We start from the raw sequence: 26,961 nt of genomic DNA, 5'->3' as shown, positions 1-26,961 counted from the left end.
TTCTTCAAATTTTCTAATTTGTTTGACTTTATTTAACTGGAAAGTTTTTTTGTAGCTCCATTCTATCATGTGGTCTATATTATTCCAGGTCGTGTAATCTAGACTATTAGAAATGTCATCAAAATAGTTGTGGCAATTAACATCACCTATATTCAATTCGTACCTGATGTGTTGGATTCTTTCTCTGAGTAGTGCCAATGAAGTCCTTTGGTAAATTCTTTTGGCTTGTATGGATTGAATATGTCCTTTGATGATAAGGAATTTAGGGATGATACAGAAATCCCTACACCTTTTTAGGAATGTTAGATGGTTCGGTAGCTTGGCCTTTCTGCATTTTTCCATTTCTGGGTACCGTACTTTGTGTTTCATTACGCTGTTTAAATTATACATATTTTTGATCGATCGTAAAATGTTAAAAAATAATAAGACTTATGGATAAACTGACCACAGATTTTTAATTCGTACGTATGTTCGAACATACATACGAATTAAAAATCTATGGTCAGTTTATCTGTAAGTCTTATTATTTTTTAACATCTTACGATCGATCAAAAATATGTATAATTTAAACAGTATAATAATAGTGTTTTATAAAATTTGCATAATCAATGGATGTCCACTTGATTATGCAAATTACACACATTAATTTATGTAGAAATTACTTAAAATATATAAAGAGCACTATTGAAATGACTTCTATTGGGATTTATTGATCAATTATTTTTAGAACAACTATGATATACCAACTAGTTTCACCAACTGAGGCTGTTGGCATCTTCAGGGTACATAACTGATATAAGGCGCTTAAAGCTAAAAACTGTTACAGACTATAAATCAACTGATTCCAATTATATTTGACTAAACAGAATGCCTACAATACATGCATAGCACGTGTAGGATCTCACTTGTTGTTATTTAGGAACGTTCTATAATTGGCACTATAATTCAGTTCTTGTATGTTTAGAGATCTAAGGGTTTTTCCGGATCTCGGGTAAGATTAATCCTTGTTTCCTGTTAAGGTTTTGTACAGAACGGGCAACTGTTATGGCTTCTTTAATAATTCGGGAGCGGAAATCCTCCTCTATATAAGGAATAGAACTTTTATCCCACTTTATGATATGGTTAGTTCTTGAGAAATGAAAAGATAAACCCGATTTTTCTTCTCTATTATTATTAATGTCTCCAATGTGTTCCCTTTGTCTAATCTCAAGCTTCTTGAAGTCTGGCCGATATAATTTAAACTACATGAGCCGGATATGTTGTAAACTCCAGCATATTTGAAGAAAGGATAGCTGTCCTTTGGAGATCTTAAGAGTTGCCTAATCGTTTCTGAAGGTTTAAAAGTCACTCTTATTCTATGGGGTTTGAGGAGTCTTGCAACCTTATTAGAAATTGTCCATACGTATGGAATGATGTTTGTAGAAAAACACTGTGTGTCGTTTCGTTGTCTTTGTGGGGGATCAGAGAAAAGTATCTTGTGGATGAGTCTCTGAGTGATAGCCATTCTTGGTGAGTTTGTTAGTTATCAGCGATAATTCATCTTGGAGATCTTGTTGATCTGTTGTAATGCGGAAAGCTTGCTTTTTCAACATTATCAACATTTTAGGAAGTTTGTTTCCGCAAGATATCACTTCCCTGTTCCGTCATTGTTTAACATCAAATTTTTTCTTACGGAATAAAACCATACATCAGCAATTGACTGGTCTTGCAATGGGTAACCCTCTCTTACCATCTTGTGTTGATCTTTTTATGGAGGATCTTGAAAGTAAAATTTTATCTCAAGTAGACCCTAAACCTACAGTATGGTGGAGATACGTAGAAGATATTTTCATTGTTTGGAACCACGCAAAAAAGGACCCGTTTGATTTTCTAAACAAGATCAACTCATTACAGAATACAATCAAATTCACTCTAAATCTTGAAAAAGATAACCAATTATCATTTCTGGACACCCTAATTAAGAAGCAAATGAACGGTCATCTCAGCCTCTTAATTAACCGAAAACCCACAAATACAGGACGTTATTTGCACTTTAGCTCCTCCCACCACATTTCTCAGAAACTTAGCATTGTACACATGCTGAAAAAGCGAGCTTTCCACATTACAACAGATCAACAAGATCTCCAAGATGAATTATCACTGATAAATTAACAACCTCACCATGAATGACTACCCTCGGAGACTCGTCCACAAGATACTTTTCTCTGACCCCCCACAAAGACAAGATGACACACAGTATATTTCTACAATCGTCATTCCATACGTGGGGACAGTTTCTAATAAGGTTGCAAGACTCCTCAAACACCATAGAATAAGAGTGACTTTTAAACCTACAGAAATGATTAGGCGACTCTTAAGATCTTCAAAAGAGAGCCATCCTTTCTTCAAATATGCTGCAGTTTGCAACATACCCTGCTTGTGTGGTTTAAATTATATCGGCCAGACTTCAAGAAGCCTTGGGATTAGACAAAGGGAACACATTGGAGATGCTAATAATAATAGAGAAGAAAAATCGGGTTATCTTTTCATTTCTCAAGCACTAACCATATCATAAAGTGGGATAAAAGTTCCATTCCTCACATAGAGGAGGATTTCCACTCCCGAATTATTAAAGAAGCCACAACAGTTGCCCGTTCTGTACAAACCTTAACAAGAACCAAGGATTAATCTTACCTAGGATCTGGAAAACCCTTATCAGATCTCTAAACATACAAGAACTGACTTATAGTGCCAATTATAGAACGTTCCTAAATAACAAGTGAGATCACACATGCGCTATGCATGTATTGTACATGTTCTGTTTGTCAAATATAATTGGAATCGGTTGATTTATAATCTGTAACGGTTTTTAGCTTTAAGTGCCTTATATAAGTTATATACCCTGAAGATACCAACAGCCTCAGTTGGTGAAACTAGTTGGTATAACATAATTGTTCTAAAAATACTTGATCAATAAATCCCAACAGAAGTCATTTCTATAGTTTTCGTGGTCAAGAAAATAATGTTTTAACATAAAGAGCACTATTATTTACAGTACAGTTATTACTAAGCCTATCAAGTGCCAGGGTATGAAAATCCTAAAAATTTAGCATGGAATGATATTTTTTAAAACAGAGCTATACACAGAGTCCAACGCCACATTTGGTACACATATACCGGCTCTCACAATGCTTCTTCTGCTCAAGAGTGGTATTGTAACAGACATAACAAACTCGAGCTGCATTCTACTTCTTCTCAGTAGAACGTACAAGAGAAGGGAAATGCCATTCTTTGAGACGCAGTGGTTGATCTCCAGGTGATGGACGTCCTTTCACCCTTCCTGTTGTTCTGGGGATATGGTACCTTTTGAATTATTTCCCTGATAAGCATGAGTTGGTAGTCTGCCAAGTTTTTGTTTTTTCCAAATTTTACATTATAGAGACAGTGGGAATTTAGAGTATGGTCATATCCAGAAGGTGGAAAAATAGTTTTGTAATAGTTATTACTTTAATAACTATTACAAAATAAAATAAAGTTCTTCAGGAGTGGTGTTTTTCCATTGCTTTAGTCGTGATGATGGTTTATTATTTGTGGTGAAGATATGAAACTTGTTTGTTTCGTCAGCTATTGTTGTCATTAGTTCTATGGTAAAAAATTGTTCAAAAATATCTAAAGCTGAAGAATCATCAGTGATATTACTTGTGATTATTCCTGAATTACTGCTATCAAATTCGTGTACACTTGGAGTAAATGCATCATCACACCACTTGCACAATACATCTTCGGTACAATTCGCACGTTCGTATCGAGACTTTTGTCACTATCTTGCTCGCCTGTAACACTTACATTACAAGGATCTTCTTCATCTGAAGTACACAATTCACTTAACTCGGATAATTCTTCTCCCGACTCATTTGTCATTAACAATTCATCAATTTGATCATCAGTAAGATAATGCAGATATTTACTGGTAGACGCCATATTGTGATATCCCTGAAATCCCTACAGTTATGTGGTTTATGCATCATGCGTATATGATTAGTTGCACCAGTTCAAATTTTTCCCTGATGCCTCTAGGAAAAGAAAATTTAGGTGCTCCTATACATCGTCTCTCTCTATATATATTTTGTCATACTCACACTAGCACCTCTCTCTCACTCACTAATCGCCCCTAGGTGATTGCCTAGGTTCGCCTAATGATAAAACCGGCCCTGCAAGTCAAATAAACTTCAATTGGTTCACAATAGATGGAGGAACCTAGCCGCAAAGTTTGAATATCTTACGACGATTCTTTCCATACTAAAAAAGTGTTTGAATATGGGAGGCCTGCCAACAGTACATATACAGGCTCAGCAAAGCAGGCGTGTATTTCTGAGTCCATAATAATATGTTCCCAGCAGTTAAAGGGTTAATGAATAATGTGAACAGAACAGACAGTAAAGAAAAAAATAGAAGTATTTGGCTAAATAACCCAACTGATATTCACTCTAAAAATCAATGTTTTCTGTGTAATTATAAATAAATGTTGAGGATAAAAACATTTAAACTAACATTCTAGATGGAATGTTTTAGGAAAAATATAGCAAAAAAGAAGGATATTTTTAAATCAGAAAGGAGGATAAGATCATTAAGAGGGATGATAACAGCTTGTCTGAATTAATGGTGAAATTCTTTTTAAAGAATGCAATGTTACAAAAATTGATAAAACTTACTTTTTTGAACAGTACATATACATTAGCATGCTTCTAAGTAAAAAAAAAAAAAAAAACAACACACACACACCTTGAAAAGAAGTCAACAGACATCCCATCAATAAGGTGCATTGTGCCATGTAATGAGTCACGTGTTTGCAGATGGTATAAATTGGAGGAATATGATGCTACCAAGTCCGTATGGCTGTGTTCGGTTGAAATGGCTGCAAGAAGTGAACTGAGAGAATTTGAAAGAGGCATTGTGATAGGATGCCATATTGCAGACCTATCTGTTCAGCAAACTGCTGATAAATTGGGCCATTCCAGATCAACATTCTTGTAGAGAGGCTTATATGCTGGTTAAACATGATAACTAATAATTAAGGAATTGACAGCGTACACTAGAAATATAGATTAAATAAACTTTAATATATACTTTCCGATATTTCAGCAACATCACGTTGCCATCTTCTTGGGAACTTAATACAAAGACAAGTGCATACAAGTACTACATAACAGCAAATGAGAAACGAAGCAAGGAAGCTACTGTTTTCCTAAAGTCCTGATGGTGCCCCTTAGCAGGCTATATTGGTAGTTCTTGGCCTTTGGGCTGAAGTTCTTCTGAAAAATGTTTCCCAAATTTAGGGCAGTCTCATGCATCCAAATTTGTTGAGGTTTGGCATGTTCCTAAGGGTTGAGACTGATTCCATGAATAGTCCTTCATGTTTGAACTTGCTGCGGTGTATTACTGAGGCTTTCTTCCACCTTATTCTGTGGCGAGTATCCAGAGCATGGTCTGCAAGCCCAGAGTGGCTGTACTGGTGAAATCAGATGTAATCCTTGTGTTCTGAGATTCTGATATTTGCTGTCCTGCCTGTTTTGCCAAAGTAGGACAATTTACAGCTGCAAGGGACCTGGTATACACCAGGTAGGTCTAGGAGAAGTGGTTGGTCTTTAGTGGAGCAGATAAGGGATGCCAATTTTCTATATGGTCTGTAACAAGAGGTCAAGTCATGTTTTTTTAGGATTTTGTTGATTTTTTCCGAGGTGCCTCGGATGTAGGGAATGGTGATGGATTTGGAATAATCTTTTTTATGAAGGGGGGGGGGGTCCCATAGTGGATGGCATTGATTCCCCCACTTACAAAATAGCTAAGCATTTAGCCAAAGCGCTCTCACACTATACTGGCAACACAGCATCACACATAAAAAACTCAGCCCACTTCAAAGCCAGTATAGAAAACCTTACACTCCAACATAATGACATATGGTCAGTTTTGACATCTCCTCCTTATTCACGAATGTCCCCCTCAAAGAAACCTTAGAGCTAATCCAAGCTAAATTTCCTCCTGATATCTCAGCCCTATTTCAGTTTACAATGAACTCAGGCTATTTTGTTTGGCAGGAAAAATTCTACAAACAGATAGAGGGGACAGCCATGGGTTTTCCACTCTCTCCACCCTTGGCCAACTTTTATATGGAGACTTTTGAAGAGAAAGCCTTAAACTCTGCCCCACAAAAACCTACTATATGGCTTCGCTACGTTAATGATGTGTTCGCTATTTGGCCACATGGCCCGGATTCACTCCTCTCCTTCCTAACACACTTAAACAACCAACACCCTAGAATCAAGTTCACCCTGGAAAAAGAGAAAAACAATAACCTCCCCTAGACACACTAGTCACCTGCCAACCTGATGGAACTTTGGTTTTCTCAGTTTATAGAAAACCCACCCATACAGACAGATATATTCACCAACAAACAAACCCATCACCACCCCCTTCCCTCACAACGATATGGAGTTATTAAGACACTATTCAACAGGGCAAAACTAATCAGTTCAAATGATCAAGCCCTAACCACTGAACTAAATCACATCCTTAACACTTTCTCAGTCAATGGCTAACCCCCACACCCATAAGAATCCAAAAAATACTTAAATCAGTTATCCACATACCCCCCTTCACAAAAAAGATTACTCTAAATCCATCACCATTCTGAGGCACCTTGGAAAAAATCAACAAAATTCTAAAAAAAACATGACTTGACCACTTGTTACAGACCATATAGAAAATTGGCATCCCTTATCCGCTCTACTAAAGACCAACCTTCCCCCCTAGACCTACCTGGTGTATACCAGGTCCCTTGCAGCTGTAAATTGTCCTACTTTGGCCAAACAGGCAGGACAGCAAATATCAGAATCTCAGAACACAAGGATAACATCCGATTTCCACTACAGCCACTCTGGGCTTGCAGACCATGCTCTGGATACTCGCCACAGTAATACACCGCAGCAAGTTCAAATATGAAAGACTATTCATGGAATCAGCCTCAGCCCTTAGGAACATGCCAAACCTCAACAAATTTGGATGCATGGGACTGCCCAAAATTTGGGAAACATTTATCAGAAGAACTTCAGCCCAAAGGCCAAGAACTACCAATATATAGCCCGCCAGGGGGCACCATCAGGACTTTAGGAAACAGTAGCTTCCTCGCTTCGTTTCTCATTTGGTGTTATGTAGTACTTGCGTGCACTTGTCTTTGTATTAAGTTCCCAAGAAGATGGCAACGTGACGTTGCCGAAATATCGGAAAGTGTATATTAAAGTTTATTTAATCTATATTTCTAGTGTACGCTGTCAATTCCTTAATTATTAGTTACTAGATCAACAATCAGCGATACCACACTGAAATGGAAGCAAAAGGAGTCACCAGGTAGGTCTAGGGGAAGTGGTTCCTTGTAGCGGGTCCCTTGCAGCTGTAAACTGTCTTACTTTGGCCAAACAGGCAGGACAGCGAATATCAGAATTTCTGAACACAAGGACTACATCCGGTTTCACAAGTACAGCCATTCTGGTCTTGCAGACCATGCTCTGGATACACGCCACAGAATACGGTGGAAGAAAGCTACAGTAATACACCATAGCAAATACAAGTTCAAAAGACTATTTATGAACTTACAGAAAATTACCTCAACCCTAAGAAACTCTCCAAACCTCAACAAATTTGGTTGTATGCGACTGCTCCAAATTTGGGAGGCTTACATCAGCAGACCTTCAGCCCAATGGCCAAGAACACCTACTTAGCCCGCTAGAGGGCGCCATCAGGACTTTTAGGAGAACAATAGCTTCATCTCTTCATTCTCAGTTACTGTGTTTGCCTACGTGCACGTGCCTTTTTTTGTAAGTTCCTTTTGAAGATGGCAATGTGACATTGCCAAAATATCGGAAATATTTGTTAAAGTGTAATTTAATTTATATTCATATCTACGTTGTTCAATTCCTTAAGTGATTTAATAATATAATTTACTATATAACCAAACAAATCAAAACCTATGTCTATGTCAAAAATTCTATGTCACAATTCTAGATATACAGAAGGCCTTCAATTCAGTATGGCATGAAGCATTGTGGAGAATACTGAACCAAATTAAAATAATACTCCTAATCAAAACTCTTGTTAATAGAAATCAATAAAAATCAAAAATATTAATAGAAATCAGTAGAAATCAAAAATATTAATAGATGTTAATAAAAATATTAATTAATAAAAATCGATAGAAATCAATGGCAACTGCATCAAGCCTTTCAAAATGTATGCATCAAGGCTTCATACTTTTGCCAATGCGTTTTAACCTATACTTGGAATATATAATAATCTTAGCATTGGAAAACAGTGTTATTGGAATTACAATTGGCAGCAAAAAAATTAATAATGACATTGACCTAATAGCAGAGAATGAACATCACTTACAAGAATTAACAAACAGAGCTTCTAAGATATTTAGTGATTATGGATTAAAGATCAACATTCACAAATCAAAACCTATGTCTTCAGTAAACAAACCTATACAAATTTCAGTTAGTGATGGAAAATTAGAAGTAGAAATTTTGATATTAAAGCATGCATTACTCAAGAAACTACTGCCCTTCAGAGGTTACAGCCACTTTGGAAGGGCAATAATATACAGCTAAATACAAGATTACCTCATCGATACCCTTGTTAACCCTGTCTTACTATATGGATGGGATAGTTTGCTAAAGAAAGATGAGAAGAGACTATTGGCCTTCGAGATGAAGTGCTGCATCAAACTTTGGAAGATACCATACACAGCACACATAACAAATGATGAGGTTAGAAGGAAAATCCTCTCCATTGCCAGAACACAAAAAAATGTCATCACTAAAATACATCAAAAACAGCTCAGGTGCTGAACTACATAGCTAGATCAGATGGTTTACATAAAATCACACATAATACAATTTAATGGAATAAATACAACACAGAGATAAGTAAACAACAAGTTTAATCATTTCAATATATTGTCTCTGTCATAGGGACATCTTCAGGAATATAATGTTAAAATTGTAATAACATTCAGAAAAACACGCAAGAAATAATAAGTGGAAGAAATGAAATTAGACTATATGAAGACTAAAGTCTTATGAGGGTCACCCTTTACAGGTGCTGTTGGCTAGCCTTAGATGTTGGGTGGGAGGCCCAAGAATTAAAGTTTCCTAAATCTTGGGAAGTTTAATACAACCATATTTATTAAGATTAGGCTGTTTTTTTTAAATTTGCTACTGATTCTAATACGTCTTTCAAGCTGTATTTACTGTGATGGAGCATGACAGTTTTCTTCCATCTGATTCTGCGCAAGGAATCCACAAGTCATGGTCTGCTAGACCTGACTGAACATAGTTGTGGTACCAGATGTATTTTTTCTGTTCAGGCAGATGTTAGCAGATTTTCCAGTGACTATAATATAGTAAGCTGCAAGAACAAGAAACTTTGTAAATATCTTGAACAGAGAGGGGAGGAAGTGGATTCTTAGCAGAGCAGAAAAGTGAAGCCAGCTTCACACGGGGTTTGAAATCTGGGCAAAGATTGTATTTCTTTAAGGTTCTGGCTATTTTTTATTTTTTTGAAGTGCCCTGGATAAGAGAATAGTAATATCATTACTGCAGGTTTTTATATTGAGAGGGATGTGATAAGGGCCAAATAATTTGTAGATCTTTTTTGCAATGTAACCATTGGGTATGAACGTTTGACAAATAAACGCTTGTGCAAAACAGAAGTTGGAGGCTCTGTTGACACCATGTTGGTGAGAAATGGGATGATGAACGTTTATATATTGATGTATGTACTTATGCAAGTGAATTTTTTGTAAACTGCAAAAGAAAGGGACTCCATTAGGAACAATTAGCATTAAATCTGCTAATTGTTCCTATTTATTTATTTTTTTTTGTGTATATATATATATATATATATATATATATATTTTTTTTTTTTTTTGTGTATATATATATATATATATATATATATATATTTTTTTTTTTTTTTAATTTAGCAAATTATTGACCTTATTTAGTTATTTTACATTAGCTACTTGTGCTTTTTAGAATTATCTGATATCATTTAACTGCTGTTCTGTAATCCTGCACTGATGGTGCCTATGACACTTTGTCAAAAATTCTATATTAATAAAGTTTTTTACATGAGTTTTCCTCCATTTTTACATTTCTTTTGATTTGACAACTCACGGTATTTCATTATTGAAACAAAAATTATTCCATCAAATTGTACTGAGTGTAAATCAGCATCTAAGCCTAAAAACTTTTTTATTTAAAATAGCACTAAAGGGCTTGACTTCTAAAAAACACAGGGCTGCCTAGAATCACCTGAATAGATAACATGAGAAAGTGGACTAATTCTTCATCTCCACCTTGTTAATGAAATCTCAAGACACCTGGAGAGACTATGTTGGGACTGTCATCTTTATAGTGCCCCAAACAGTCTACAAAGACTATGGGTGAAAAAGATATGGGAAATATATGACTTCTGCATTGATTAAATATCAGCATCTTCATTGGTCTAGCTCCCACTGAAGAGACATCAATAAAAGTCCAAAGCAGTCTGGATAGTGACTCTATATAACAATATACATGTCATAAGGAAATGTGCTTTGCATTATGGAATACTAAGGAGATGTGGCTGGACTGGTTAACTGAGTGGTTAGTATATCTGTTCTCCAGCCAAGAAACTGCAGGTTAGAATCCTGCTTAGGGAATGAAAGTTTGTGATTGTCTTTCACCTTCATACATTCATCTAGACAAATATGTATACACTCTCAAGATGGAGTGGGTCACCATGGGAGAAGTAGACCCAACCTTCCCACAATGGGAAAGTCCTCTACCTAGGAGTGGGGAAGTTACAGGCTAAAATTCATTCATTCATTCAAGGAGATGTGAGGTCAAAAGCTTCAATATACAGGCAGCACTGTCAAAAGTGCAAACTGTTTGCTTACATTTGGGTTCAGGATTAAAACAAGAGTATAATTTCTTGCCTGCTATAATTTAGGGTTTTATATAGTATCCTGCCAAATACTTTTGCAAAGTCCACAATATCAGGGTGCAGCCACTGTCATTATCCAATTCAGGATAATTAGAAATTTTGAATACACGATATTAAACAACATAAAAAATTAACTAATAAATTTATTTATTATGCTTTTATTTAAAAAAAAAAAAAAATCATAAAGATATTTTTCTTACTTTTTATTCAGCAAAATCTTCCAAAATTTTATCAAACTTTAAATTTCTTGCTTAGGGACCTGATTGGGCCCCAATTAGTTTAATCAGCTTAAGACCAGTGCTATATCTTGAAAACTCATTTCAACACATCAATTTTCTTCCTGTTCTTCTTGAAAGCTTCTCCACTTGTCAGCAGCTGCAACTACTCACTAACAATTTTATGGAATTTACATGTTTACTATAGCAAGAGTCAACTTCAAATGTTTCCCACAAGACAGAGCAACTTTATGGAATACACTAAGGCTACATATCAACCAAAAATAACAATACGATGTTAGATGGTCAGCTATCATCCAATACTGCTGCAACAGTGATATGAGCTATGCGAGTCATTATAGCAAACATATCAATAACCAACTTTGCAAAGATCTCATAATGAATGGCACTATGAATCTGAAGTTAATGTGCTACCAACAAAAGGTTTATGTCTCATTCAAGTTTATTATGAAAGCCATCTGCATTATTATACATGTTTATATAATTTAGTATCTCTTAATTTGATCCTGAAAAAGCTAATAATAAAGCTAGTGAAACATACTCGGATCAACAACCCTACTATAATAGAACATTACAAAAATTCATGTATAATATATGAATGAATGACATTCAACATGTGCCATGATATATACCGTGTTATACACACAGAAGTCTGTAGGAAATAGTTAATCAGTATTTAGAATATAAGTTGCAACTGTAGAATTCATCACAAAAAAAAAAAAAAAAAAATCATACACTGAAATGATAAATGTATAAAATGGGAAAGTTAGAAACAGTTTCAGACACATGGTGCAAAAACTGAAGAATGCTATGTTTTACCTGTAACAATTCTTCCTGAGTAAGAGATACCGTAGAAGATGATGCTAACTGAGCTGCAACTGTCTTCATACCATAACTCTCTGCATGTTCTTGGGCATTCTTCTTCAGAAAATGCTTTAACTAATAAATAAAATAATCAAAAAATATACATATACACATTTATTTCATTTATATTATGCAGTTCACAGTTGTGCTTCATGCCATGAAGCACTACTGTGCTGTTTATGCCATGAAGCACATTAGTGCTTCATGGCATAAACAGCACCAAAAGAACAAGGTGGCTAATATTTTGCTGGATTCAAACTATAAACTTCAAACTCATCTTTAAAGTGCAAATGGACGTTGGTAGACAGCATTCAAAACAGGTAAATATGGAAACAATTAAAATTGTAACTGAGAACAAATTACTGTAATGTCATGGTACCCACACTAAGGCAAATAAAAGAATTTTCAGTTAGATATATCTAGTCTAACTTTTCTGTTTCTATTCTGAAAATATTGGTTTAAAATTTAGCAAAATATTAGCAAAGTTAATATATTTATATTTATTTTGTTCCTCCAGTGTCATTTATACAATAAAGACTAACATTAATATGAATAATCATTACCACAAGCCTTTCATTACATTATAAAATGTTAATTAATCTTTAAGCAGAAAACATTGAGTCACAGCATTTACACTATGAAATATCATGAAAATTATTTTATTAACAGTTGAAGTCCTACACTGAATTATATATTAACTTAATAAGTATAGACAGATTTATCAAGAAATATTAATGCAGATGTGCTCGTTTTATTCTAAACTAAAAAAAATGCAATTTTCCATATTTTAGTATTAAATGCAATGAAAAGCAAAGCTTAGAGAATCATAACAAGAGCAAAATGCCTAAGATGCCATGATGATCCTGATAGATCCCAGAATGAAAGCATTGCAAAGAAAGAAAAAGTGCACTATGAGAAGAAAGTGCTCATTTCAAAGGAAATCCAAAGTAATTCTTCTGCATGTGGCAAAATGGAAAGAATGTAGTGCAATTATTTAATGCAAATGAAGTAATGGAATTATTTAATTCCAACTCAAGTAAACAGTGCTGTGCAAAGCAGAAGGGAAGCAAATAATGAAGAGACTGGAAATGATTGAACCAGGTGTATGAGGAAATAAGCTAGATGTTAATATAACTATATGATAAGCTGGCATAATGCCATGAATTTTTAGATGCAATGTGCAAGAGTTGATTGTGCCCTTGATTTGGCTGTTTAATGAAAGCCTTACAGGAGGAAAAATTCCAAAGGCGTGGAAAGATAAAAAAACAGCAACTACACAAAATACTAAAATAGGCGCTTCCAATTCTAAAACACTCCATTATCTGCAGGTGTGGTTAGGTAGAGAATAAAGGAACTTGGTTGATTAACTGATTCTAGACAGTGGTCAGCATGGAAATGTAAATGGTAGAACCTACTTAAATGATTTAATTGCATTTTATGATTTAAATGATTTAATTGACAAATGTGGAGAATAGAATAACAGGGCAATATTTATATGAATATTTTTAGAACTTCTAAAGACTTCTAAATGATGGGTTGGTGCAAAAGCTGGAGAAAAGCAGGATGGATTATAAATTAGTCAGATGGATAGGATTAGTTGCTTGAATGATACCATCAAGTTGTGCCTGTGAATGTGTAGGAAGCAGAGTTCCAGAAAAAGGAAAGTAACGAATAACGTGTCTCATAGTTCTGTTACTCAGCTAGTAGTGTTCATCTTATTTATTAATGATATTTCACATGGATTCCATCCATAATTTCACTGGACATCAGATGCCACATGATTCACCTCAGTAATGGACCACAAATTTTCATCAGGTAGTCCTATCATGGTCTTTCCTTGATGCTTCAAATATCTAAAGACCAGTCACACCATCCCTCCATCTCACTCGCTGAGGGTCTAATCCTTTTCCTTCTTGCAAGAAGCTATCTTTTATTACTGTTAGGAGAAATTGTGTCTAAAGTATTTTGGCTTTCTTCTGTCACTGCGATTGAAGAGTCAAAGTTCTACTGAACCTTTCCAGGAACCATCTATTTGTATGTCCTTTTGATGTTTAAGATCCTTAACTGTTGTCTGTAACCCAATAGCTCAAAGCAGTTATTCTTTTCCTATTAAACTTGATTAGATGCTATGCTTCACATCCATAGGTAGATAGCTACTGAAAAAACAGTTGTATACAGCTTTGTTTGTAGTGATCTGTCCTTTCAAGTTCACAGAAGTCTGACTATTGTCCTAGCAATTTCTAATCTTCTGATGTTAACTGAACAGCAATTCTTCATATTCATATATTCATAAAAGATTCCAGATACTCAAATTTCGTGACCTTAATTATTTCTCCATTAAAAGGTAATTGTTTATCACAAGACCTCTTACTATTGTAAAATCTTTCATATGTAACTATGTAACTTATCTGTCTATACTTCCTTCAAGAATTATCTTTGTCTTACTAGGATTGAGTTTGTTCTTTGTTGTTGCTGATTTCATTAAGTTTGTCAAGGATCTGTCCCACCTCTTCTCTTTTATTACATAGAGTAATGTATCAACAACATATCTCTGCTGACCACATCTGCCACCTATCCTAATGCCTGTCTGCAGCTTATCCAATGCTACATGCATTATGTCCGTGGAACAAATACTGAACAGGCGAGGAGAAAGTAGGCATCCTTGCCTACACAAAGTCAATCAGTTAATTCAGCACCTGTTCTTACTATTGCAAAATCTTTCATATGTAACTATGTAACTTATCATGTTCGTTTTTTACATGTTTTTCTAGGGAGATTGCACTTAAAGAAATGTAAAATTTTTGTCTGTAATAATCTTGTATTTGTAATAATTTAACCATGAGCCTTTGCTAAAATAATGTGGCATATGATTATGTAACACTGTTAACTCTGTCCATATATGGCAATTTCAAAAGATGAGCGAAGTATGACATCATTATAGTCAGATATCAATATGTGACCATATATGTAAGTTTCGAGAGATGCACACATGCATACAACAGAAGTCTGAGCCTTTATATGGCGAAATGTCGAGAAGGATTTTGTCTTAGGGTTTTCACCTTCTCTTACCTGGGTCCACCGGGTCCACCGCCATGTGAGCTCCGTTCTCAGTAACTGAAAGAGAAGAATCATGGGTCTTAGGTTTCTCGGTATCCCACCTGGGTCAGCCACCATAAGAAGTATTGGACGGATTGTTGGAAAAAGCTGCACATTGCAGCCATGTTAAGGGTCCTAAAGGGCACAAATAATCGATGACTCGGACAAAGAATAAATTTGGCAGGAAATCAAGAACGAGCCAGCAGAAGAAAAGGAGGACTAAAAGGAGCATTTTCGAGTGAACAAAAGATTCATGTAAAAGGCATGCTGAATGAGAATTGTAAGTACTTATGTATGTATGTGATAATTCCGAACAAGAATGTACATCAACTGTGTCTGTTTATGGGTACAATAATATAATGTAAACTGATATTGAATTAAGCTTATTCAAGGTATTCTTTATTGTCAGTTTGTGCATATATGACCAGCAGGATATTTTAGATTGTGAATTAGTTTTAAAGGAAAAAAATTAGAACTAAGTTTGAAGTAGGAAGAATTGAAAATAACAAATAAAGAAATTGGCGTTAACACTCAAGGAGTTGGTAGGTCATCCCCTCTCCTATATAAAGAACACATGACACTTCATAAACAAAATTAAAAGCATAACACTCAGCAAAGATGATTTACTAGTCAGTTTTGAAATTTCTGCCTTTTCACAAATGTCCCAATCAATGACACAATTCTTCTTCTACAGAACAAATTTCTGCCCATTATTACAGCTCTCTTTGTCCACGTACTACGTTCTGGTTACTTCGTGTGATAAATTTTACCTACAAAAAGAAGGTACGGCCATGGGCTCACCACTATCTCCCCCCCCCCCCCAATTGCTAATTTTTATATGGAAGCTTTTGAGCAACGTGCTCTTGGTTCCTTTACTCTAAAATCTACTGTTTGCCTTAGATATGTTGAAATGTTTTTGTTATTTGGCCACACGGCAGTCAAACATTAAACACATTCCTTAGTCACCTGAACGAACAACATGAGCACATACAATTTACTATTGAAATTGAAAATCAGAACTCACTCCCATTCCTGGATACACTAGTCACACGTCTTCCCTCATGCAGTCTATCCTTCACTGTTTACCGTAAGCCTACACACACCAGTCAATATATACATGCTAACTCATATCAACACCCGTCGCAGAAATTTGGAGTCATCAACACCCTCAAAAACAGAGCTATAAAAATTTGTTCTAATGAAAAAACTCTTAAACAAGAATTAAAAATTATTAGTAATACATTTATAAATAACAGATATAGCAAAAATACTATTAATAAAATTCTTCATAAAATTTCATTAAAAAGTAATATAGATTACAGTGAAACCATCACACTCCCATACATTAAAGGGTTATCAGAAAAAATCAATAGAATCCTACATCATTATAATCTTAATGCCACTTTTAAACCACCTTTAAAATTAAAAAAACATATATCAACACCTCTAAGGATCCTTTACCCCCCCCCCCCCCCATTGGCACACCCTGGAGTTGTTTATTGCATCTATTGCACCTGTAACTTACCTTATATTAGGGAAACTGGATATAACATACAATCCATATCCATAAAAAAGAACACAAACGACACATTAAATATAATAATTTTGGTGAAGCAGGCCTCTCAGATCACGCTCTTAACACCCTACATCGAATTGATTGGAAAAGTACTTGTTCTTTGGATCATACAAAAACTTGGTATGAACGGAAATTTAAAGAAGCCTGTGAAATTGTGATTAACCATCTTAATAATAATGGGGGCTTAAAAATCCCAAGAATCGGGATTGCACACATTCAGCCACTTAGTTTCCAGCAAACCCTGACTTTAGGACTCTAAGCAATTTTTCATTTTTTATTGGCCACTATCCATACCAGTTGCAATTTATATATGAGTAATTTTATTTTCTGTTTATTTATTTATCTATTATTTTATACATGAACATGTTACTCTCCAGCTTAATTAACTTTGTAACCTAATAGATAATAACAATAACAGGACTCTAGCTTTCATGTAGTGAGTTTTTTTTTACCAGTTGTCAGGTAAATAGTTTTAACGGTTGATCAGTAACTTAATCAGTAGCATGCCATGTAGATTGTAGTGCAGCTTGTTTCTTTGTATATATACATATACTCCAGAAGATGACCCTTAATGTGAAGGTCAAAACGTAGAGTGTATATAATTTGGTTTATATTAAACTAAAGTTTTACTTTAACATGGTAGTTGTATCCATAATTTTTCATAATGAAAATAAAGAATTGATGCAATTGTATATATGTTAATGTGAATCAAACTGCATAAATAATGCCTTTTGATTTAATTAAATCGTTTGTAAACAACACATTAGACTGATTCTGTCAATGCACTTTCCTAAAAATTTCGAACCTGCATAAGATAAAGTTTAAGTAATCAATAATCAAGCCATGACTAATTAAAGGTAAATATTAACATAAGTAGGGAATACTAACAATATCTGTTTTGTCTTTAGTTTAAAATCTTATAATCTTGCATTCAATACATAGTCTAACTGGCACAGTCATAAAACAAATAAATTTGTTACACTATAGAGTGTGAGAACATAGGATCTAGTAGAAATAAATAAATGGTGACAGTTGACCATTCACAAAGTTTTAAGTAAAGAACAACAAAGACGAAGCAGGGTTGAGAAATACCATATTTTTCCGTGTATGATACTTTTTCCTAAAATTTTTAGACCAAAAATTGGGGGTCGTCTTATACACGGGGAGTAACCAGTTGAGAAACCATTGGTTGCCGTGGCGAAACTGCCGGTGCCTTGTCTCTGCGAACAGGCTTCCGCCAATCACCAGCCTTTGTTAACTCTGCCAACTGACGTCATTAATGGCTGATTCTGAATAAACCAATCAGAATCTTAAAGCATTCGTATGTCTGCAACTCGTTGACAGGGTAAGTTAATGCATTAACAATATTTGGAGCACTAGCCCATAAAAATGTCCAAAAATAAAAAACGATTCTCATATTCTTCAAAATTCAAGTTAAAAGTCATCAATTACACGAAAGAACATGGAGGTCCAAACTGTTAGAGAGATGGTTTGGACCTCCTCCCACTGAGTGTATGATTAGAGAGTGGAGAAAACAGGAAGAACAACTACTCAAGATGCCAAAAAAGACGAGGGCCTTAGGAGGAAAACCAGCAAAATGGCCATTGGAGCAGAGGCTTAAGACTTGGATTATGGAGCAGTGCCAGAGTGGGATATGTGTGTTAACCAAGCTTATTCAATATGAGGCAAAAAGGTTTGCAAGAGAAATGAACATTGCTGATTTCACAGGAAAGGCAAAATGGTGCTTCAACTTCATGAGGAGAGAAGGGTTGGCCATGAGAACACAAACCAAGTTAGCCCAGAAAATGCCACCAGCTTATGCAGATAAAATCTAATAGTTTTACTCCTATGTCATAAAACTTCAGAAAAAATGTGCTTTTGAACCAAGTCAGATTGCAAACATGGATGAGGTGCCTCTCAATTTTGATGTGCCTTCCAACAGAACTGTTGTTATGAAAGGGGTCGAAACAGTGGCAATCAAAACATGTGGTCATGAAAAGACACACTACTGCTGTCCTTTCATGATATGCAGATGGTACCAAACTGCCTCCTATGCTCATTTTTAAGTGGAAAACATATCCTAAAGAGAGCATACCACCTGCGTTCTGGTCAGAGTTCATGAGAATGACTGGATAAATGAAGAGATCATGGCTATTTGGTGTGCAAAGATTTGGTCCAGAAGACCTGGAGGGCTCTCGAAGAGGCCAGCTCTGCTCTTGTTTGATCAGTTCCGAGTACATTTAACAGAAAAGACAAAAAGGGTTGCAGCGGATTTCTGAATACAGCAAGCAGTCATTCCTGGTGGACTTATAGGTCAGCTACAGCTACTAGATATTTCTATCAACAAGCCCTTCAAAGCTCTGATGAAAGAAGAATGGAATAAATTGATTCAAAAAGCAGGTAATAACTCGACACTGACAGGAAGAGTGAAAAAACCAACCATTACTGAGGTATGAAAATTCTTAAATATTTTGAACATTTAAAATAGGATTCTAAACTTATGGAATGGAGTCAAGCAAGAGGTGGTTGTGAAGTCCTTCAAGAAATATGGAATCAGCAATGCCATGGATGGAACTAAGGATGATCTCATATATATAGACAGTGACTTAGAAGACAGCAGTGATGCAGTAGAGGTTAAAGAAAGTGATGTCTGGGAGTAACAGGAATGAAGAAAATGATATGCTTGGAACTGAGAGTAATGCATAATTTCTTAGTATATATCTTAAAAATAATACCTAATTATTAAATATATTTTGAACATTTAAAAAATATATCAAATGTGTTGTTTTATGTTTAAAATATTGATTTCTTAAGTTTGGGTTCGAAAAAGTAGAGTTCGTCTTATACACGGAAAAATATGGTATGTAATAGAAATAACAGAAAATATAACACTATGGCTTCTTGCTTATAGTACAAGTTAGCTATTAATCTGGTAATGTTGAGAAAAATCTAATACTTTTATTATCTCCACAATTTCATATGCTAAACACAGCCAAAAACTTCCAAGTAGTTTGTGAATGACATTACAAAGGATGTCTAAACTCTATGCTTCTCAATGACCTGCCTAAAGTTAACTGATAAGCTTAGGCGTTGTTGGTTATTCATTACTTATTTTTTCACGGTATTAACAACACCACAAACACTTTTATCAACAAGGATGTTTTATTAACGCTTCTTTTTTTACAATATTAGAGGGCACCAAATCAGGACTTTAGATCTTTTGTCCATTATAATTTGAATTGTTTCACTTACTACTGTCGCATGTAAACTATAGCATGCTGCTTTGTGCTCTTGAAGAATTTTAGTTTAAAATCCAGCAAAAATAGCGTTAATAAAACATCCTTGTTGATAAAAGTGTTTGTGGTGTTGTTAATACCGTGAAAAAATAAGTAATGAATGACCTGCCTAAAGAAAAGGATCTGATTCATGGTACCCCTTGCTTATCCTGTAACAGGCTATTCATCCTACATCTCTGCCTTGACTTTTGCTTAAAACCTATTTGGAATAATGTTTAGAAGAATAATAGACAAGCTTAGGTGTTGAATATTATTCATAAGTTATTTCAATGGTATTAACAACATCAAACAAACTATTTTATAAAAAAAGATGTTTATTAATTGGCTTATATTTTGCTGGATTTCAAACTAGCATCTTCAGAACACAAAGTAGCATGTTATAGTTTACACAAGACAATGAATAAGTGAAACAATTCAAATTGTAACGGACAAAAGATCTAAAGTCCTAATTTGGTGGCTTCTAATGTTGTAACAAAAAAAAAATTAGTATTATAGCCATGTAGGAGTTGGTATCGTAGGATAAAACTCTTCCAAATTTTTGGTAAATTAATGCAACCATTCAGGTTAAGAGAATTCTTCATTGCCATAGCTGCCTAAAAATAATCTTTCTGACCTGTAATGAATTCTAAATAGCACATTGATTACATATATTTTCCACCATTATTATGGCAAGTCAAGACTAGCAGACCAAGCTTTGGATACCCGCCCCCTACACACAGGATTAGATGAAAGAAAACCAATGTGCTATTTAGAAGTTGTTATAGGTCAGAAAGTTTATTTTTAGTCAGCCATGGCTATGAAGAATTCTCCTAACTTGAACAAGTATGGTTGAATTAATTTACTGAAAGTTTGGGAGACTGTTATCTTAAGATCAACTCCTACTACTTCTTTTTTTACAATATTAGAGGGCACCAAATCAGGACTTTAGATCTTTTGTCCATTATAATTTGAATTGTTTCACTTACTACTGTCGCATGTAAACTATAGCATGCTGCTTTGTGCTCTTGAAGAATTTTAGTTTAAAATCCAGCAAAAATATAAGTTAATAAATATTTTTTTTATATAAAATAATTCATTTGTTGCTGTTAATACCATTAAAATAAATTATTAATCTTTAGCAGAATCTTACTTTGATGAGAGATTAAAGTGATACACTATCTGATCAAAAATATCCAGACATCTCTTCATAGTCCTTTCTTTTAGACTTGCACGGTGATCCGAATGCATTTTTGGAAATTATGGAGACAACTACCGTGTTTGAATAAAAACTTTAGTTTACTATTACTAAAATTTTACAATTCGACGTTTTGACCTTTATGTCAAGGTCATCTTCTGGAGCGTACAAATATACACAAGAAACAAGCTATACTACAATCATACTGGTTCGTTAAAGACATTGACTAACCGCTACCACAATTGTTGGCCTGACCTCTGGCGGGAAAAAAAAAAAAAAAAATACATCAACGCTAGAGTCCTATTATTTGTGTTGTCTACTATATACATATATTAACATCATTACAGCCAGTTTGAGTGGAATGGTTTCTAATACTAGCAGATTGGCTAGAGTCCTGACTTATGTTGAATCTTTCATATTAGGTTGGCTGAACCAGTATGATTGTAGTATAGCTTGTTTCTTGTGTATATTTGTACGCTCCAGAAGATGACCTTGACATAAAGGTCGAAACGTCGAATTGTAAAATTTTAGTAATAGTAAACTAAAGTTTTTATTCAAACACGGTAGTTGTCTCCATAATTTCCAAAAATGCATTCGGATCACCGTGCAAGTCTAAAAGAAAGGATTCAGATCATCCATGGAAATGATACCCACGAGCGCTGCAATCGCTATGGTAAGCTAAAGATTCGTATTTCTCTCCTGATCAATCAGCTGGCCTTTTTAAAGAGATGCAGAGACAATAACCTCATTCCGGTCTGCATCAGGCTAAAAAAGAAATTTACGTCCGCTAAGGCACTCCGTATCTATGACCGCACAGAAAAAGAAATGCTTAGAGAACAGATCCAAACAGCCCGCCAACACAAAATCTAGTTTCTGAATTACAATCAGAACTATCGAACTATGTTAACCCAGATATTCTACAAACACTTGAAAGAATTACTGACAATTCGGCCAAGCATACCCTGGAAAAGAACAAAGAAAAACTCAAGAAAAAATTCCACAGGTTGAAACAACGGCAAAATATGGTGGCCAATCAGAGGACTTCCTCCCCGAGAAACAACAATGAACAACAAACAAGGGAGACAAGGAGCGACCAACCACCAACAAGCAAGAACCATGTGATTAACTTATCAAGCCACACCCTGAACAACGGCGAACTCACGCTGCTGAATAAAGGACTGAACTACGCAATAGCGCTTAAAAAGGTAAACAAATTAGATTTTATCTACCACATTGAAAGAGGCATCAGATCCCTACCTAACAACATAGCAGACAAAATACGACTAGAAACCAGTAATGTCCTAAATACCAAGAAAACCATACAGAACAACCTGACTAAAACAGAATTAGCAGCAATTAAATCATTAAAAGCCAAACAAAACATAATAATAACGAAAGCTGATAAAGGCAGTGCCACTGTTGTCCTTGACAGGTCAACATACATACTGCAAATGAACCAACTAGTAGTCGATAACAACACATATAAAATGGTAAATTATAACCCAACAAAGAGGATAAAGGACAAAACAGAAAAACTACTAAAGTCAGTCACTTCTTGGCCACCAGACACAGTTAAAAAACTCAAACCGCACTACGCCTGCCCCCCCAGAATATATGGGGTTCCGAAAATACACAAACAAAATGTGCCCCTTCGACCAGTAGTGGAAGGAATAGACAGTCCCAATTACCACCTATCCAAGAAATTAGCGGCAACACTCAAGGAGTTGGTAGGTCATTCCTCCTCCTACGTAAAAAACACACAACACTTTATAAACATAATCAAAAACATAACACTCGACAAAGACGACTTATTAGTCAGTTTTGACGTTTCTGCCCTTTTCACTAATGTCCCCATCAATGACACAATTCTCCTACTACAGAACAAATTTCTGCCCGACATTACGGCCCTCTTTGCGCTCGTACTAAAGTCCGGTTACTTCGTGTGGCAAAACAAATTCTACCTACAAAAGGAAGGCACAGCCATGGGCTCACCATTATCCCCCCCAATCGCAAACTTCTACATGGAAACCTTTGAGCAAAGGGCTCTTGATTCTGCCACGCTTCGACCGACAATCTGGCTCAGATACGTTGACGACGTGTTCGCGATCTGGCCGCACGGTCGACAAACGCTAAACACATTCCTCAGCCACCTAAACAAACAACACGAACGCATACAATTTACCATCGAAAACGAAAACCAAAATTCGCTCCCGTTCCTAGACACACTAGTTACACGTCTTCCTTCAAGCAGTCTATCCTTCACGGTCTACCGAAAACCGACACACACGGGCCAATACATACATCCGAATTCATATCACCACCCAGCACAAAAAATATGGAGTCATAAACACCCTTAAAAACAGAGCCACAACTATTTGCTCTAACCAACAAGCCCTGAAACAAGAACTAAAAATCATTAGTGACACATTCATAAACAATGGCTATAACAAAAATACTGTCAATAAAATACTCTATAAAACCACAACAAAAACAAATCTAGATTACAGTAAAACCATAGCCATCCCATACATTAAAGGGTTATCAGAAAAAATCAACAGACTCCCACAACATTATAACCTCAATGCCACTTTTAAACCACCCACTAAACTTAAAACTATATTCAGCTCCTCTAAGGATCCTCTCCTCCCATTAGCACATCCTGGAGTCTATTGCATCCGCTGCACCTGTAACTTACCGTACATTGGTGAAACAGGACGGACAATCCCTATACGCAAGAAAGAACACAGACACATTAAATATAACCATTATGGTGAAGCAGGCCTCTCAGACCATGCACTTAACACTTTACACCAAATCAACTGGAAAAGCACCTGCACCTTACACCGCACAAAAACATGGTACGAAAGAAAATTTAAAGAATCCTGCGAAATCCTGATAAACCACCCAAATATCAACAATAAAGATGGTATGAAAATTCCAAGGATCTGGATGGCACATATTCAGCCAACCTAATATGAAAGATTCAACATAAGTCAGGACTCTAGCCAATCTGCTAGTATTAGAAACCATTCCACTCAAACTGGCTGGAATGATGTTAATATATGTATATAGTAGACAACACAAATAATAGGACTCTAGCGTTGATGTATAATTTTTTTTTTCCACCAGAGGTCAGGCCAACAATTGTGGTAGCGGTTAGTCAATGTCTTTAACGAACCAGTATGATTGTAGTATAGCTTGTTTCTTGTGTATATTTGTACGCTCCAGAAGATGACCTTGACATAAAGGTCGAAACGTCGAATTGTAAAATTTTAGTAATAGTAAACTAAAGTTTTTATTCAAACACGGTAGTTGTCTCCATAATTTCCAAAAATGCATCTCTTCATAGTAGTGGACATTGTATATAAACCACAACCATGGCTCATACAGTATAAAAGGAAGCAGATGGTTCTTGCAATATTCATAGTCAAACATTAGTAGCAAATTGGGACATATTGAAGAGTTCAGTTACTTATGCTCTGGTACTATCATATAATGCCAGCTTTACAACAACTCAGTTTGGGACATTTCTGCCCTGCAACAGATGCCCTGATTAATTGTAACCGATATTACTCTGAAGTGGAAATTGCCTATCATCAATTGAAACACTCACTACTTAGTTTCAAAATGACTCTGCAACTGATGAACACTCCATCAGCTGGATGGAGTGTTCATCAGTTGTGGATCCATGGCCATGCAGTCACTCATGAGCATAACATCACCAAGGGCAACTCTGGAGCAGTGGAAAACACATCCTCTGGAGTAATGAATGTGCTTCGCCATCTAGAGGTCCACTGGATGAGTTTGGATTTTGCAGATCACAGGAGAAGGCTACCTACTCGAAAGTGCTGTGCCAACTGTGCAGTGGAGAAGACATCATGGTCTGGGATCTGTTTTTCAGGGTTTAGACCGAGTTCCCTAGTTCCAGATTCAGGGAATCTTAATGCTGTGACCTATAATGATAGGCTAGATAATTCTGTGCTTCCAACTTTATGGCAACACTTCAATGAATGCCATTTCAATCAATCAATATTTTCTGTATCAACATGACACTGCTCCTGTCCACAAAGTGAGATCTGTGCAGAATGGTTTGATGAGTGGTGAACTTGACTGGCCTGAACACAGCCCTGTCATCAAACACCTCTGGGATGAATTGGAATGTTGATTGTGAGTCAGATCAAACTGCCTAATATCAGTGAATGACTTCATCAATCTCTTCTGGAAGAATGGAAGGGAATTAGTGTAGCAATACCAAAATCTAGTGGAAACCTAGAGCAAATAGTGGACCGACTCCATATTGATGTCTTTCATATTAGAGTGAGAGTTAGGATAAGCAGGCATCTCAAGATATTTTTGTTCAGATAGTACAGTTCTTCATATCTTCTTTCTTGTGCAACAGTATGAATATTAATAGCTTTCAGTCTCTAGACCAAACCCCTATCTTCCATAACCTTATAATCAATGTATGAAACACTCTTATGCCTCCATTTCATAGCTAAGCTCTGTCTGGATTTCATGTGCAATCCCAGGCCTATTATTGAACTCCTTAACTGCTCATTCAACTTTATATCTAAAATGGAGGTGGATCCAACTCAATATTCTCCTAGGGAGTGAACTCTTGCAAATTTTCTTCACCCTATCAGCTGTACAGTTCCTCATAATACTTTTTCAACCTGTTTTTGATCTATTAGTACTGCTCTAGTCTTGTCCCTGATACCATCCAATTTGGGCTTAAACTTGTGCTCAAATCTCTTCACATTTCTTAGCAGAATAATTAGATCAGATCAAATGTTGAATTTGAGATCCACAGATCTCTTGATCTTTTTAATGGAGCAAAATGTTTCATGGGTATATCTGGCAATATGTACACGAGTCTCAACCAGAGAATTTCAGGTATGTTATCATTCTCCAAAAGAGAATCTGACATTTTCCTCTGGGGATTACTATCATACCCAGTCTGGTATGATGGACAAATGTTTACATCAAAGATCCATCGTCCATCATTGCAGTGCCAGGATGTAATCAATGTGGTGCACTGACCTATCAATGTTTCATGTCCAAGTTTCATGTTCTAGTGTTTAGCATGGCAAATTCCAACAGTCTTACAATGCAAGTGTTACATTTTCCTCTACTAACCCTGATGCATTCAGGCTTAATTGTCATTATTTCTCCCATTTATAGTGAGATCTCCCAGAATTAAGAGAACATCTCTCTCTCTCTCTATCCTTGAAGAGCAGCCCAAAACTGTATGTTTTGATATAACCCATCACTCTTTTCATCAGACCTATCTGTGTGAGGTACATAAACCACCAATGAAACATTAGATGAGCTTAATGAAAGTCTAATAAAAAGGATCATGTCATTTATGGGCATGTAACCAAGAAGGGATATTACCCCTAACCTTTCTTCAATACTACAACCACCCTGTGGTGCTTTGAATTCCACCCCTACGTAAACAATCAGTCTGTCATCCTGCCTTCTGAAATGACTTCCATTCTATCTGATCTCTATAATTTCCAGGATGTATATTTCGTATCTTTCCCATCTCTCACTCTGCAGACTATGTTCAGAAAATCCATCTGAAAACTCCAGACATTCTACAAAAGGTTCACCTCTGAAATTAATCCCATGTCTTTTGTATCCCTCATTAACAGTAACACTGGCCTGTATTGGAGACTATCATATACTTCTCAAATA

At 35.7% G+C, this 26,961-nt stretch overlaps 1 protein-coding gene across 2 annotated transcripts in view; it reads right to left on the bottom strand.

Annotated features, from left to right (window-relative positions):
• The window catches only part of LOC150109125 (gamma-tubulin complex component 2-like), a 491,041-nt gene that overhangs the window by 346,922 nt on the left and 117,158 nt on the right, over positions 1-26,961 (bottom strand). For both annotated transcript variants that reach the window (XM_090405736.1, XM_090405742.1), the window contains exon 6: positions 12,078-12,197. In XM_090405736.1, coding sequence (XP_090261862.1) covers positions 12,078-12,197 — 120 coding nt within the window. The remainder of the gene's footprint in view (positions 1-12,077; positions 12,198-26,961) is intronic.

This window comes from Typopeltis vanoorti, chromosome 2 (assembly GCF_054136105.1).
Source record: "Typopeltis vanoorti isolate ZY-2024b chromosome 2, IOZ_Tvanoo_1.0, whole genome shotgun sequence".
NCBI lineage: Eukaryota > Metazoa > Arthropoda > Arachnida > Uropygi > Thelyphonidae > Typopeltis > Typopeltis vanoorti.
This window is presented reverse-complemented; position numbering and strand designations above follow the sequence as displayed.